The sequence below is a fragment of the Dermacentor andersoni genome, chromosome 3 (assembly GCF_023375885.2).
Source record: "Dermacentor andersoni chromosome 3, qqDerAnde1_hic_scaffold, whole genome shotgun sequence".
NCBI lineage: Eukaryota > Metazoa > Arthropoda > Arachnida > Ixodida > Ixodidae > Dermacentor > Dermacentor andersoni.
The window spans coordinates 219,070,683-219,084,689 of NC_092816.1; the positions used below are offsets into that span (position 1 = coordinate 219,070,683).

The 14,007-nt window shown below is 46.9% G+C and overlaps 1 protein-coding gene across 1 annotated transcript in view; it reads left to right on the forward strand.

The window, feature by feature from the left end:
- Positions 1 to 14,007, forward strand: part of LOC126524303 (TWiK family of potassium channels protein 7-like) — a 533,128-nt gene that overhangs the window by 339,863 nt on the left and 179,258 nt on the right. The window contains exon 2 of the mRNA XM_050172643.3: positions 5,000 to 5,334. Coding sequence (XP_050028600.1) covers positions 5,000 to 5,334 — 335 coding nt within the window. The remainder of the gene's footprint in view (positions 1 to 4,999; positions 5,335 to 14,007) is intronic.

A 14,007-nucleotide genomic window follows, 5' to 3' on the forward strand; every position in this document is an offset into this window, starting at 1 on the left:
TCTGTGTAGTATATGTCTGGATTTCTCTCACATTTCTTTTGTAAAGCCTTTGATTGCGCTTTTCTTCTGCTTTGGTGGTGTTCCGTGCTCATATTCTTTGGGATTCATGAAACTAGAATTTTCTCTCTTGTTTGTGTGGGTAACAAAACTGTTTTTTCTCAGCCATACTGCTCTATCAGGGGATATACCACATTTTGTAACAGAGCCTTTCCTTGTTTTGTAGAATTCAGATGTTCTCTCTGAGGCGTGACCACATGCCGTGTCATGTTCTTCAAATGTGTTGTGAATACCAAGAGCCTCCAGCTTTTTGGCACTTGTGTTTTTGGGAGCCCGAGCTGCCCTAATGATGGAGCTCACTTTAGACATTTCAGCCTTATTTAGTTTTTGAAAGGGGAGGCTATAGGTCACCCTGCTAATAATGAATGCTCGCACAAGTCTGACTGCCTCCGCTTCTTTGAAGCCTCTTTGTTGTTTTGTGACTCCGTGGATCATTTGTGCCACATTCCTTGTTCTTTGTTTTAATGTTTCTAGCATGTGTGATGCCCTGCTGTTGTCTTGGTACAAAAACTCAGAATACATTCAGGTATGTGGACACCAAGGGCAAGAAACAAGGAAAAAAATTGAGATTGGCTGGGTGGTTTCTTTTGAGTGAGTGAAATGTAACTAAAGTCCAAGTATGCATTCACACGACATCTGCATATGAACACGTTACTAAAATACATCAAAGCCTGACCGAGCGAACAAATTCGCAGGCCTCTTTGAATTTATTCCATCTGTCCTTTTCAGCACTGGTCAAACGTGCAATACATGACTATGAAAACGCAGTTAGTGTCTGTATACAGAAAAAAAAAAACTGTAGGCTGTAACTGCCTGAAACTGTGGTTTCCAATGCACAAACTTTTGTGCATAGATAATTTGATACAAGGAAGTGCTGGTACAGATTTCCCAGTGAAAATGCATGCAGTTTAAAGCTTATTTCACAAAACTGAAAAAAATGAACATAATTGTGTGCACACACTGCGTGCCTCCATTTAACACAGAAACAGGCTGGCTGTTCGCATTGTTCATGCTGCATAACAGTAATTTGCAGCCTTAAAAATAATGTTGCTGTGACGCAAATCGCTCCCAGTTGAAAAAGACAACAGGAATTCCTGTCGCAACTACGGAAATTTCTGTTGTACGACAGAAGTTCCTGATGTTTCTGTAGTTGCGACAGACATTTCTGACATTACGACAGAAATTCTGATGTCCCAACAGAATCATCCTGTCGTGAAGACCAAGAGTTCTGAAGTCGCAACAGAAACGTTCTGTCGGGCAACAAGAGTTCTGAAGTCGCAACAACAACTTTCTATCCCAACAGCGATTCTGACGTCGCGACAGGAACCCTCTGTCGGGACTACACATTTTCGGTCGTGGCGTTAGAAATGTGCCACTTTCTGTCGCCGCGACATAATTTCTGACGCCGCGACAGAAGCGCTTTCAGTCGCGACGCTTTAAAATTGTATGTCAATTTCGCATCGGTGGTGTACCCTGTACTTTTCTCTTGCGCGGTATTCAATCGTGCTTCTCTGAAGCCGGCAATGCTGATTGCACCGACACCGGTATTAAAGTCGACGTGGCAAATTGTTATAATTGTGCCGCGAGGACGAAGCACCATAAATGCCCTACCCGCCGCCTCAAAATCGGCCGCTGATGAAAATCTATCATCTGCGGGAATGGCTGCGTATCCGTTTGGTGTTATTTGGTAAGATGTGGCACACAGGCCTGTGGACTTACATGTGCTGTTACACTGACACAGTTAACTTCCCAGAAATATTGCATAAGCTTTTACAAAGCGGAAAAGAAGTTTTGGGTTGTTCCACAAAGTTGCGTGAAAAGCTGTCTCGCTCGGGTCTCATTATTCTGGTACAGCGCTGCCGAGAGAAGCCAGTATGCTGTCAGAATGAACAATCGTCCATGAATGTTTATGTAGCTATTTTGCATTGAACACATAATTATATACGCGCTCAAAATTGTAGAGCGAGAGACAACTGTCGAAATTAGCAGTAACAACCTTACAGTGTCCCCGGTCACCGTTGTCTATTTCTGTATTTCTTATTTAATATGGATATCCTACAGCAAAACCGACGTTCTAGCACTACACAATTTACCTGCCGATGGTAAGAACACTTTTACTTTTTTAGAGAGGCAGCAGTTGACGCGGTGGAATAAAAGGCATCTTGGCTCTTAAAATGCAAATGTAAACCTAAACGCAAGGTGTTTGTATAGCTAAAATAAAGACAAGGACGCATGTTTGGTGTGGTGCAGTGGTAAGATGCTGGGCTCGGGATACTCCGGCCCGAAGTTCGAATCTTCGGCAGGGAGGTTTATTTTTTTCTATTTATTGTTCTTTTTTCTACAAACAAATTTACATAGCCTCAAAGAGGCCTCTGTGAATTTTTAATTGAATATTGATCAAGAACTACAGACAACAGAACGACAGACTTAAGTTTCCTGTTGTGTTTTTCAAGTGGGCTGTCACTACCTATATCGACACTTAAGGCGAAATGGTTATCAAACACACCTGATGACGCAACTGCAGCACTCTTTGACCCGCCGTGGTTGCTATAAGCGTCCTTGGAGTTGTGCTTAGTATTAAGCACGAGGTCGCTGCTACAGATCATGGTTCTGACACGTAAAACACGACAAATTGAAAAAGAAAAAGAAAAAAGTTGAAACGTCTTCTTTTTGTGTGTGTGTGGCACTAGCTTCTTGAGTTTTCTTGAGAGGACCGATAAGTCTCAACAGCGCGATATAAAAGGTGTGAGCATTATGCGCATAGCGCAATGCTTCCGCGCCGTACTCACCACCGCAGCTTGAAAAGGCCGCGTGAAACATGAGGCAACTGGGCAAGCGGTAATCCGAAACGCGCCGTTTCCAAAGCAGTCGACACCGTACGCGGTCCGATTTTGTGAGGACTATGGGTGAGGTTTCACTAGCCGCTGTCATATCGTGGCGCAGGAGGGAATGCCCGAGTGGGGCCGCGCGAACCACGAAAGTGTATTGTAGTACACAGATCACGTTAAAGCGATGGCTACGCGGTAGCCGATCACCGCCGTGCTGCGCAGTGGGGCAGGTAGCTTTCTTGTGAATTTCCACACTACACGAAACACTCTCCGACGGCCGCCAAAATTACCTCGTAAGCACGCATATAGACACACACGCAGAACTACGATGAGCAAAACAGGTGCCGTCACCGGCGCCGACGACAGTGGCGCTATGCGGGCTTTGCCTTCAGTTCCACTTTTAGTTGATGGGAAGACGAACAGAAGCGAGAACATTCTGTGGCCTAAGCCTTCGAAGTTTTGCATGGTCTCGCTTCCGAAGACAGCTCGTCAGATGCCGACCGGGGCTTCTGGCAGCGCGACAGGACATTGTGGTTGACGAGACGAACAAATCATCTATTATATCGCCCTAAATAAGTTCGCTTGCACTCCGGAAATGTATAGATTTGCAGAAAGAAAAAAAAAAGCAGAAGAACCACTTGGACAATATATCTCTACTTTCTCGTTTCCTTCTCACAGATGTGTAAAAGAAAAAAAAATAACGCATAAAATAAGAAACAGAACTCCGTTTACGCTAAAGGGAGGCCTGTATCTTCTAAACTACCTCTCAAAAAGGATGTAAAATTGAGGTTCTTTTTCCTTCTTTCATCCCCATTTTGCGAGGGAGAGAAATGGAGGACGCTGAACATTTCTGCACCACTGTAAGGGAGCATGGTTTTCAGGCACGTAGTCTCAAGGGAGGTCACATCCCTTAAAATGCCTTTTTCGGCTCATTTCCGTTTACAGTGTAGGTGCTTTGACGCAGTCTTCGAAGGCGTCACAAAGTGTTACATAGTGTCACAGTGTCAATATCCCACCAATTCCCTCTACGTCACAGTATACACTCACAATTTGTCACAAAATCCGGTGTCTTATAAATAATGCAGCAGTGCCTTCATAGCGACTGGCGTTGATGTTCGTGTTGGCCAATTTCCAAGAACGTTGTTTTTTGTTGGCAGGCGCTTGTCCAGTTTGCCTAGCGTGGCTGAGAGAGCAGCTCTTTGCAGGTTGAAACGAGAGCACTGGCAAAGAAGGTGCCCGATCGTTTCGCTGCACTCGCAAAAGTTACAAAGTTCACCATTGCCCATTTCGAGAAGGAAGGAGTATGCATTTGAAAATGCTACTCCAATTAATCCTTACAGGAACTAGAAGGGTGTGGTGACGTCGTGGAAGGTCGGGCGGAACATGGATCTGTAAATTAGGGTCCATAGTAAGAAGGCGCGTGCTTGTGAAGTACGATGAATTCCATGGAACGAACGTTAGGTTGCGCGCTAGCGCGGAAAGTTTTTTGCTTCGTCAGATTGCTCAGCTGCGTCCCCTTTACCATTGCCATGTAGGCCACGGTGACTAGGCAACCACTGATATAGTATGTCGTGTCGTTCAACTACTTGTCGGTGGACTGGTTTGATCTCTGCGTCAAGCTGCTTATATGATCCATGGCGCAGTCCTGAGAGTAAACTCTGGAGGGCTCCCTTGGAATCATAAAAGGTTGACCATAGATGGGGTGGCTGCTCCTGAAATTTGATTGAAGTGCACATACAAACTACCGTGTGTTGATGAAAGGGTGTACGCCTGATATCAGCTGTGCTTTGCTGATTTAAGGGTTACATATAAGGCTGTGCATCTACATTTCGAACATTGACCTCAGAAATGTATTGGGCCTTAAAGCGCGGAAAGAAAGTACGTTACTTCTTGGAAGGCGGACTTTCTTTTATCGTTCTCAATCAAGCAGTCATATAATCGCACACTCTGCGTGTATTGAGGTGCAACTACCGCAACAAAAGTAGAGGTATATTGGCGTAGGCCCATGTTGCACAACCTTGTAACTTGCTACTTTGCACAGCCACTGAATTGTGTGTGATAATACTTGGTCCATTTTACAAGTGCAATGCGTTGATTGGTGTTCTTGATCGCAGGCTACGGGAACATCGCTCCCAAAACCAACTGGGGCAAGATCGTGACCATCTTGTACGCCATTGTAGGCATCCCTCTGATGCTTCTGTACCTGACCAATATCGGCGACATCCTGGCCAAGGCGTTCAAGTACGTGTACCGGCGCCTGTGCAGCTGCGACCACCGCGGGGGCGACTCGTCCAGCCGCCGCGCGCAGGCGGCCTCGTACTACGGATCCTCGACGAGGAGAGTTGCGGGGGGCGCCCACTGCCGCGTCAACCATATTGCACTCGAGGACGGTCTGCTCACGGGAGAGGCCATCAATGGATTTGCGGCCCCGGACCGCATCGGACAGGACGTGAGTGAATGGCTGGGAAGCACCAGCCCTACTCTGCCTTGAATCGCGTGCCGCCGGTCTAGCATGCCAGTAAACTCGGTGGTAGAAGGGATGTGTATCGGGCACGTAGGTATTTTTTTTTTTTTTGCTGTAAGCACGATTTGTCCTAATAGCCGGTCATCTTGAGGCTGCGTAATAACAGTCTGAATTCACTGCTACTTAGCAGAATACTGTGTCGTGTTTTCCAGTAGACCCACCACAATACCGCCATAGTGGAGATGTATTGAAGTAGGACAACTAAAACGTAATTTGTTGCTCGAGAATTTTGATCCACAAGGATTTTTCACATCAATTTTTTCGCTTGTACCTGTCCGTGTCAGTATTGACTGAGGGCTCTGATGTACGGCCACTGTCACAAGGTACATGTCACGACGGTGGTACGCTATGGAGCGTGTTTGAAGTGTTTACAAGTAGTCGGTGCTGTTAAGAAGCTTGCTTTTGGGCACGCTCTCGCTCTTGTGTTCGAATTATTAGGGAACTCGAGCACGCCGCAGCGTCGTGATATCTGTGATGTGTACTATATCTGCCTGCCGGCTGTGATATCTGCCGTTTGTGTTGAAGGAGATCGAGCATAGACAAAACGTGGGCGCCGGTGTGTTGCTCGATGTAACTAGGCGGATATGCAGCATGCCCTGAAAGGTAGTCGGCTTCTTGGTTAAGCAGCCGAGAGTAGTGCACGCTCGAAAGCGAGCATTCTCGAATGCCGAGAACCCAATGAGCCTACTTGAAAGACGGAAGTTAGCACAGGACATACTGGTCAGTTACGATGTTAAAAGTGCGTCCAAACATGTAGGAACGAAGTATTGCTACAGCCCAAACAAGGGCAATGCACTCTTGTTTTGTGATTCAGTAATTATTTTCCGATGAGGATAGGACGCGACTAGCGTACGCAATAACGCAGTCGTGTCACTGATTCCATGGCCGCTTGCACCTGTGCCAACTTCCATCCGATAAATATGTGCTGCAATTCGAGAAGTCGTGAGGGCATCGATAAGCGCACAAAAAGCAGCAGCTTGTGGAGAGCCGCCGTGTTGAAAAAAAAGTTTCTTTTTCAGGAGCGCAGGGAGCGAACGAGCAGTATTGGTGAAATTGTGGATGAAACGACGGAAGTAGAAGGATAAGTCGATGAAGCTTTGTACATCCTTAGCCGAACAGGATACGGGAAGGTTTTTCACGGCGCGAAATTTGTCAGGATTGAGCTGGACATCACACGCGTTGACGAAATGGACCAGTACGCTTATTTTACGACATCCGAAATAGCATATTGAGGATTTTGCAGGCCGTCATTTCAGGATACCTTAAGAAAGGCAGAGAGCCACTGAAAGTGGCTGTCAAATGTTGGTGAAAAAACGGTGACATCGTGGTGGTAGCACAAGCAGTTTGAGTATTTGAAAATGTGAAGAAGCGGATACGGTATGCACTCGATTGTGACCGGCGCATTGCAAAGACGGAAGTGCAGAATTTTAAATTATGGAGGCCATCTGGATCACCAGATTCTTTTTTTTTTAGTGGAGCAGTGGACCAAAGCGATCTGCAAATATTGTCAGCAAACATCAGGAGATGAGAAGTATTTGGCGTCGTGGAGACAGTCGAGCGCGCCGTCTATTTGGGGCAAGGGATGCAAGTCTTTCTTAGTTTCTTTATTCAGGTATTGATAATCAACACAAGACCGTCAGGTGGTGCCCTTTTTGTTGACTAGTATAACAGGAGATGCCCATGGACTAGAAGACGGTTCGATGACGTCTTTGACCAGCATTTTCTCGACTTCTTTCTCGATTATGTCGTGCTCCGCGGCGAAAACGCGAATGGACCTTCGTGTTGTCCCTCGCGTCAACGCGACCGGAACGTCGAATGCGCTGCGCAGACGAAGCTACCGGCACTCGGCGCATGCACTTTGTCCACATCGCAGATCACTGTGAAGATGAGGCCCGGGTGGGCACGCACTTTGTCCACTGTGTCCATCGCTTTCAAGATACGGCGCCCGCGCCGTAAGGAGCAGCCACCGGAGTAGAACGCGACCCTCTCATGCATCTGTCTGCCGCCTTGTCTCGCGCACGAAGGAACACGGTGCGTTTCCCCTCCCACTACCTCTCTCGCGCGCGCAATATCGATCCGCGATCGTTCACTCGCACATACAGCTTACAACGCGCAGAGCAAATATTATCGTGTTTTAATTTTATACGAAAGATCACGCTCAATAATGAAATCTGCAGTCCGGTGTTTATGAGGACCGTAATGGTGACGTCGTCAGCTTGAATGTTCAGAAGGTTACGGTGCGCAGGCGCAGTCAACAGGCGATAGTCATGGCGGGACATTGACGCCGCGACACCTCCTGGAGCTGCACGTTTTCGGAACGTGGTGTCAGGCTGTGCGGAGGACAAGGACTGGGATGGTGGCGGCGATAGAGATCGCCGGTCCCGTGGTCATGATGCATGGTTTAATCTGGAGTGTAGAACGGTGGCATCAGAAGCTTCTGGATCAGGATCAGGAGAGAAACGTCGAATGTGGCAGTCAGGACGATGTCAAGCTCCAGTGCTCCAGTTTGACGGCGACGGCTACCGAATGCGGCAGTGACGGGCAAGGTGTCTTTACCAAGAGCAGTTGAAATGTGCGAGTTGATTGTCGGCCGTGCTCCAGGAAGCCGATTTTCAGTAGCGCGGAGGGTACACCTGGTTGTTGGTGCCATTGGCAGAGTATGTGCGGATGCACGATTAGAAAAGGCGGATGACAAGCCCTGCTTCGCGAACTCCTGGCGAACGCGTGTTTGTGCGAGCGACACGATAGGCCGGTTGCCTGATTGAACGTCTGGAAGAACTACCATAGGGGCTTTAATTTGCGGCGGCTGTCCTCTTTTCACCCTATAGATTGAAGAGACCTTAGCGGGTCCTCGGATGATGATGTGATGGTGATGTTCAGCAGATGAAGAAACTAGCGGATGGCGCGGCAGCTCTTCGCTTGTTCGAAGCCTTGACAGTCCTTAACAATAGCGTCCACCGCAGTGTAGTCCTTGAAAACAGGTAAATGAAGGCTCCGTTGGTTATTACCTTCTAGATGTGAGGAATCTTGTCAGATTCGGTCACTTTAGTGACAACTTTTCGATAAAGGGTGAGCGCGTCCTTTATGTAGGAAATATACAACTCAGTTGTAATTTGGACGCGGGATCCCAGCTATTGCTGCTCGGATTCCGCACCTTCTTATCGGCCAAACGGCCTGCCGAAGAACTCAAGAAGCTTCCCCTTGCAAGCGTATCAAGTGTTCAGACGCTCTTCTTGCGTCTGGTACCACATGTGTGCGGTTCCTTTCAGGTAAGATATCACGTTGACATTCTCACTTGTTGTGGTCGTTAACGCGCTCCCACATGTCGACCCAGTCTTCCACATTCATATATTGCGTAATAAGAATGTCAGATATAAATGATTCTTTAGGCTAAAGAGCTGGCTCGTTATCGCCCTAATTCCGCACCCATTTAGCGGCTTCCAGTGGGTTGTTTAAAACCGCGTTTCTGATCATTACATACCTGTTTTGCCTAGTATATAATACAACTTATTGTATACAATAAGTTGAATGTTCACGTGGTCTAGGACGCTGCCCCTCAAACGTGCCGATTCTGCCGTCTACGGTGAACGCATGGTTTGGTGGGATCATTTAACGCCACTCGGAATATATCTGATACTGAAATTGCGCACAAAAGTACACATGTTTCCAGGATTAAAGTCCAAGTATTTATCACACGCAGCACCAGGCTGATTTTCATGTTTATGGACCAAATATACGTAACAGTTCAGCTTTATCAACCCAAAAAAACAAGGGTACCGGTAAAACAGCAAAACACGTTGTTGGGCTAGTTGGTGCATAGCTTTCAAAAAATGAAGCGCCAACGGTAACGGCACACAAAGAAGGAACAAAAGACAGGACAAGGTGCTACTTGCAACTGTTTATTGAAGTCAAAGGTGGCTGATTATATAGCCATGGGGAGAGGGCGACGAAAAAAGAGGGACACTGATTATGTTAAGGCGCACGTGCGAGAACACCGAAGAAATATTCGAATGGAATCGGGATTAATAAAAACCTAAAACTTATCTGAAAACATGCTTTCATTGTTATAAATATTCAGAGACGGGGTGCTCACACAGGCGTCCCCTCTTTTCTTAATCTGTTTGGTTTTTTGAAACCAGTAAAGTTTCGTTCGTTCTCTGTTGTCCTCGCTTCTCTGTTGGAACTTGAAGCTTCTCGGACGATGATCGGCAGTTGTTGATCAAACGCAGGCAGGAAGCGATGAGATCAGATGTACAAGAAATATTTATAGGTAAACTTTTCTATATACATGGCAGGTAAAACAAATACATTACAAACTCGAACAATTGAGAAACAAAGTCTCACTCTTCGACTGTCTCAATGACTGTTAGAGCCCAGACTCGTTTTAACGTACATAGTACGGAGGCTCACTGATCTATCAGCAATCCTGATTTCAGCCAAGTCTAACGTACATGGTACGGAGCCTCACTGATCTATCAGTAATCCTGATTTCAGCCAAGTCTAACGTACATGGTACGGAGCCTCACTGATCTATCAGTAATCCTGATTTCAGCCAAGTCTGAGGGACAGCATGTCCCGATTTTTATAGTCCAAATATACAAAGAAAAAAAGGCGGTAGGGCCGTTGGCCCGTCCCACAGGTTCAGTTGCCAATCAGAGTGAACCGTTTGTTAAGCCACAACCCACAGGGATGGGCTTACTCTTAAAAATAAACATATTGGAAAACAAAGCTCTTTTCCTTCTTTCTTAAAACTCCGTTGCCCTCTCATTTCTCCGTAGTTAGTGACGGGCTCAGCAAAACACGCCAGGCCCGAACAAGTTATCGCTAGGCCGCCTGAAATCCCAAGGGCGTCTCTAGGCCGCAAATGTCTCGGAAGCAGGGGCGTCGACACCACACAGGCAGTCGCACCCAACAACAAGGCTGGCGATTGCGTTCCGGACGCGTAGAAGAATAGATCCCTGCTCCGTATATGCGGCACGGGGTCAAGGTTGCTAAGCCCTTCTTAACCTCGGCGGCGGCTCCAATTAGTCAGGTACTCGGGCGCCAGACCCACAATACCGTGTACAGCGGTCCCTTTCAAGGCTGGTCCGTGTGGACTCGTGTGACCGTCGTCGGACTGCCAACACCGTGCGCACAATACCGACTTCCCGGAATCGGCACTCGCCCTCCTGGCGCCTGCCTCGACGCGTCACCCAACACTGCGCGGTCCGTGACCCCACATAACACAGAGACGGTTGCCCCGCTGACATGGGGGGGGAAGTGCACCCCCTCTCTATACACACAGCACGTGGCCCATTCGTGACGCTTAAGAACACGAACAATCAGAGCGACCTTACAAAACCTATGCACCAACTAGCCCCACAACGTGTTTTACTGCAATACCTTTCTTCTACAATGGGCCCTTTTCTATGTGTACCTTCCAGTGCGCCGAATCCTTCGGTGGTGGTCTGCCATATCGCCCTTGCGACGTGTCGAGCGAGAACCCTAGGATATTGCATTAGGAAGGGACTTGTGCCTACAGAATTCACCGGTCAGTTCGGTTGCGTTAGACCGTCGGCTGGCCATGTGAAAAGAATGAGCTGGATTCTACGTTCCGAGATATGGTGACAGGTCCGCCTGCTCTACGACTGGCTTCACCTGGTATGCTTTTCGCTGGATCCAGTGAACATTGCAAGTATTGAGCTGCAGTCCCTTCGGAAGCTTGCAGCTCAGAACAGGGAATTTTTATGGCGTAAGACTCTAGCCATCCTTCCCAAAGGAGGCGAAACAAACAAAGCCAGCAGCATGGCGCTGCAAGTTCTCGGGGGAGCCTTCATCCCGGAAGACATCGCTGACGTCCTCAAGAAAGGCCCCAAGTTCAGCTCCAAGCCTAGGATCCGGGCACATGAGCTTCTTTCCTTGAATAGAAGTATTTCCAACAAAGCCACTCCAGAGGACAAGGAAAGGTGTCTTCTGGACGGGGTTGACAGCCTGACCAGAAGTGTGTCTGACAAAGGAACTCGTCCAAGAACCCCCACAAAACGTATAGTCATTTTTTTCAAGGACAATGTTCTTCGACTCCTGCAGGCCGACAAAGAAGGAGGGTGTGTAGCCATGCCGTCGGGCATGTTTAACGAAAAAGCTCTACTAGCCATCCAGAAGAATTTCAAGGTAACGAAAATGAAGCTAGGTAAGGAAAATACCTGTGCCATATCTTGGTGTGAAGACCTTGGACTACAGAAGCTCGCTAATGGCGTCCAGAAATGTAGGGAAAACTGTTTAAATGTATTCTTTACTGCAAAAATGCACAAAGATGCTATACCGTTCAGACGTATTGTGAGCGAAAGAGGTTCCTGGCAAAACAACGTTAGCCGTTACGATCAAAAGCACCTTAACACCTTGGTTATAGATGACCCGTTCATGGTAAAGAATAGCCTTGACATCATAGCTTTTTTACGCGAGACCAAGTCGCTAGGATGCTTGTTTTCAATAGATGTTGATCTTTTTTACTCTAGCCCGCAAAAAGAATTGTTAGCTGTCGTCCTGACCTGCATTGAGATGAACGGGCAGGTATCCTTTCAGAATAGCGCAGGAAATTGTGTGGATAACTTCATAGCACTCCTGGAGTTTTATTTGTGTCGAAGAGTTGTTTGTTTTCAAGGTCAGTTTGATGTGCAAAAGAAAGGAATTTGTATTGGCTCCTGCGTGGCTCCTGTACTTTGCAACATTTTCCTTTCGGGCATCGATAGAGCCCTAACCAAGGTGTTTGACGGAGGCAAAGTGCTCAAGGTTTTTAGGTATGTTGATGATTTAATTTTACTGACGGAACGATCACCCATGACTTACTCGCATACTGTGCAGGGCATTTTATCCGAATTTAAACAGCAAGGCAAAGGCTTAGATTTTTCTTTTGAACTAGCCAAGGACAACAGCTTACAGTTTTTAGATCTTGAAATAACCCTTACTGACGAAGGTTCCTGCTGGATCTACCGACCCCGTGCCCGCAAGGAATTGTTGCCGTATGAGTCTACACACTCCAAGACTGTAAAACGTGCGATTGCCACTGTGTGCCTCGAATCCGCCCTTAAAAGATTTTGAAGTTGAGGAAGGCTGGCTTTCCTTGTTTGGTTTTAAGCGCAGTTTCGGAGGCGCTTTTGAAAAACGTGAAAAAAGAAGCAGTGAAGAATGTCAAACATTGGAAAAGAAAACTGAACCAGGGGTGATACCGTGTTCTCATAAAGTGGCGCATAATCTGTTGTGTCTCAGGTCAATGGGTGATCAGGCAAGGGTTCCAACAGGAAAACGTTGTTTAGTGCCCGAAGCTTACGGGCTCCTGGTTACATCAAGAATCAACGGTTAGCGCACATAACGCGACAACTTGTACGTACATGCGCACTAACAGCAGTCTGCTTATCAGGCGCGTTATCGCCGACACAACATAATCTGAAACACGTTGCCGTGAAATAGAAAGTCCCTGTGGTCTTTTCCGCGCCCCGAAAGCTTGCTACTTTGTGCCGCCTGATTGGTTCTGATGACTCGAAAAAAGTAGGGTGTTCTATTAAACATAAGAAGCCTCTTGTTAAGTGTGACGAAGGGGTCGTATACCGCATACCACTCAAGTGTGCAGTATACCGGCCAAGTATACCGGCCAAACTGGCCGATGTATCAATGAACGCCTGCTGGAGCATAAGCTTTAATTGAAAAACGGTTATGGTTCAAGCTTGCCGCTTGATTGCAAGGCCTGCGGGAATGAGAAGAAACAAGTATGTGAAGCAAGGCTTCATGACACAACAATCATGTTTACAAGTAAAGATTCTGTGGTGCGTGAATTGTTCGAGGCCAACCAGATTAACCCCGTCTCTGAACATTTATAACAATGAAAGCATGTTTTTAGATAAGTTTTAGATTTTGATTAATCGCGATTCCCTTCAAATATTTCTTCAGTGTTCTCGCATGTGCGCATTGACATAATCAGTGTCCCTCTTTTTTCGTCGCCCTCTCCCCATGGCTATGTAATCAGCCACCTTTGACTTCAATATACAGTTGCAAGTAGCGCCTCGCCCTGTCTTTTGTTCCTTCTTTGTGTGCCGTTACTGTTGGCGCTTCATTTTTGGAAAGGTACCGGTCATATATACATCAGTGAAGCATAGAATCACAGGATCCGGCGCAGGAAATGCCTTATGCGTATCCTGTAGTGTGCGACTATTATAGATGTAACTATAGACGATATAGATGTAATTCCATAAATGGGCGTTTATGGAATTACATCTATATTTCCGCATCACTTATTAGAAATTCTCTTCGCCCTGCTGTTGTGTTAATGCTTATTAGTTCACCTTGTCGTATAGTTTTTCACTTTCATTTTATTCTTCACGCACACATAGACATTGTATAAAAAACAGCTTTCCCACAACACAAATAATACCACTTGTGCAAGAGGGAAATGGAATTTAGTTTCGTACAACTCAGCGGTCTCGTGGTGGAAAAACTACAGGTGCCTTCCGACCAGGTGCGGGTATTGTCCATCTTCAATGTCGCAGGAGCTGCAACCCCTGTTGCACCTGTCACCCTTCTCTGCATTCCCGTGGCTACGTTTGTCATCGTCCGTTGTGGACACGG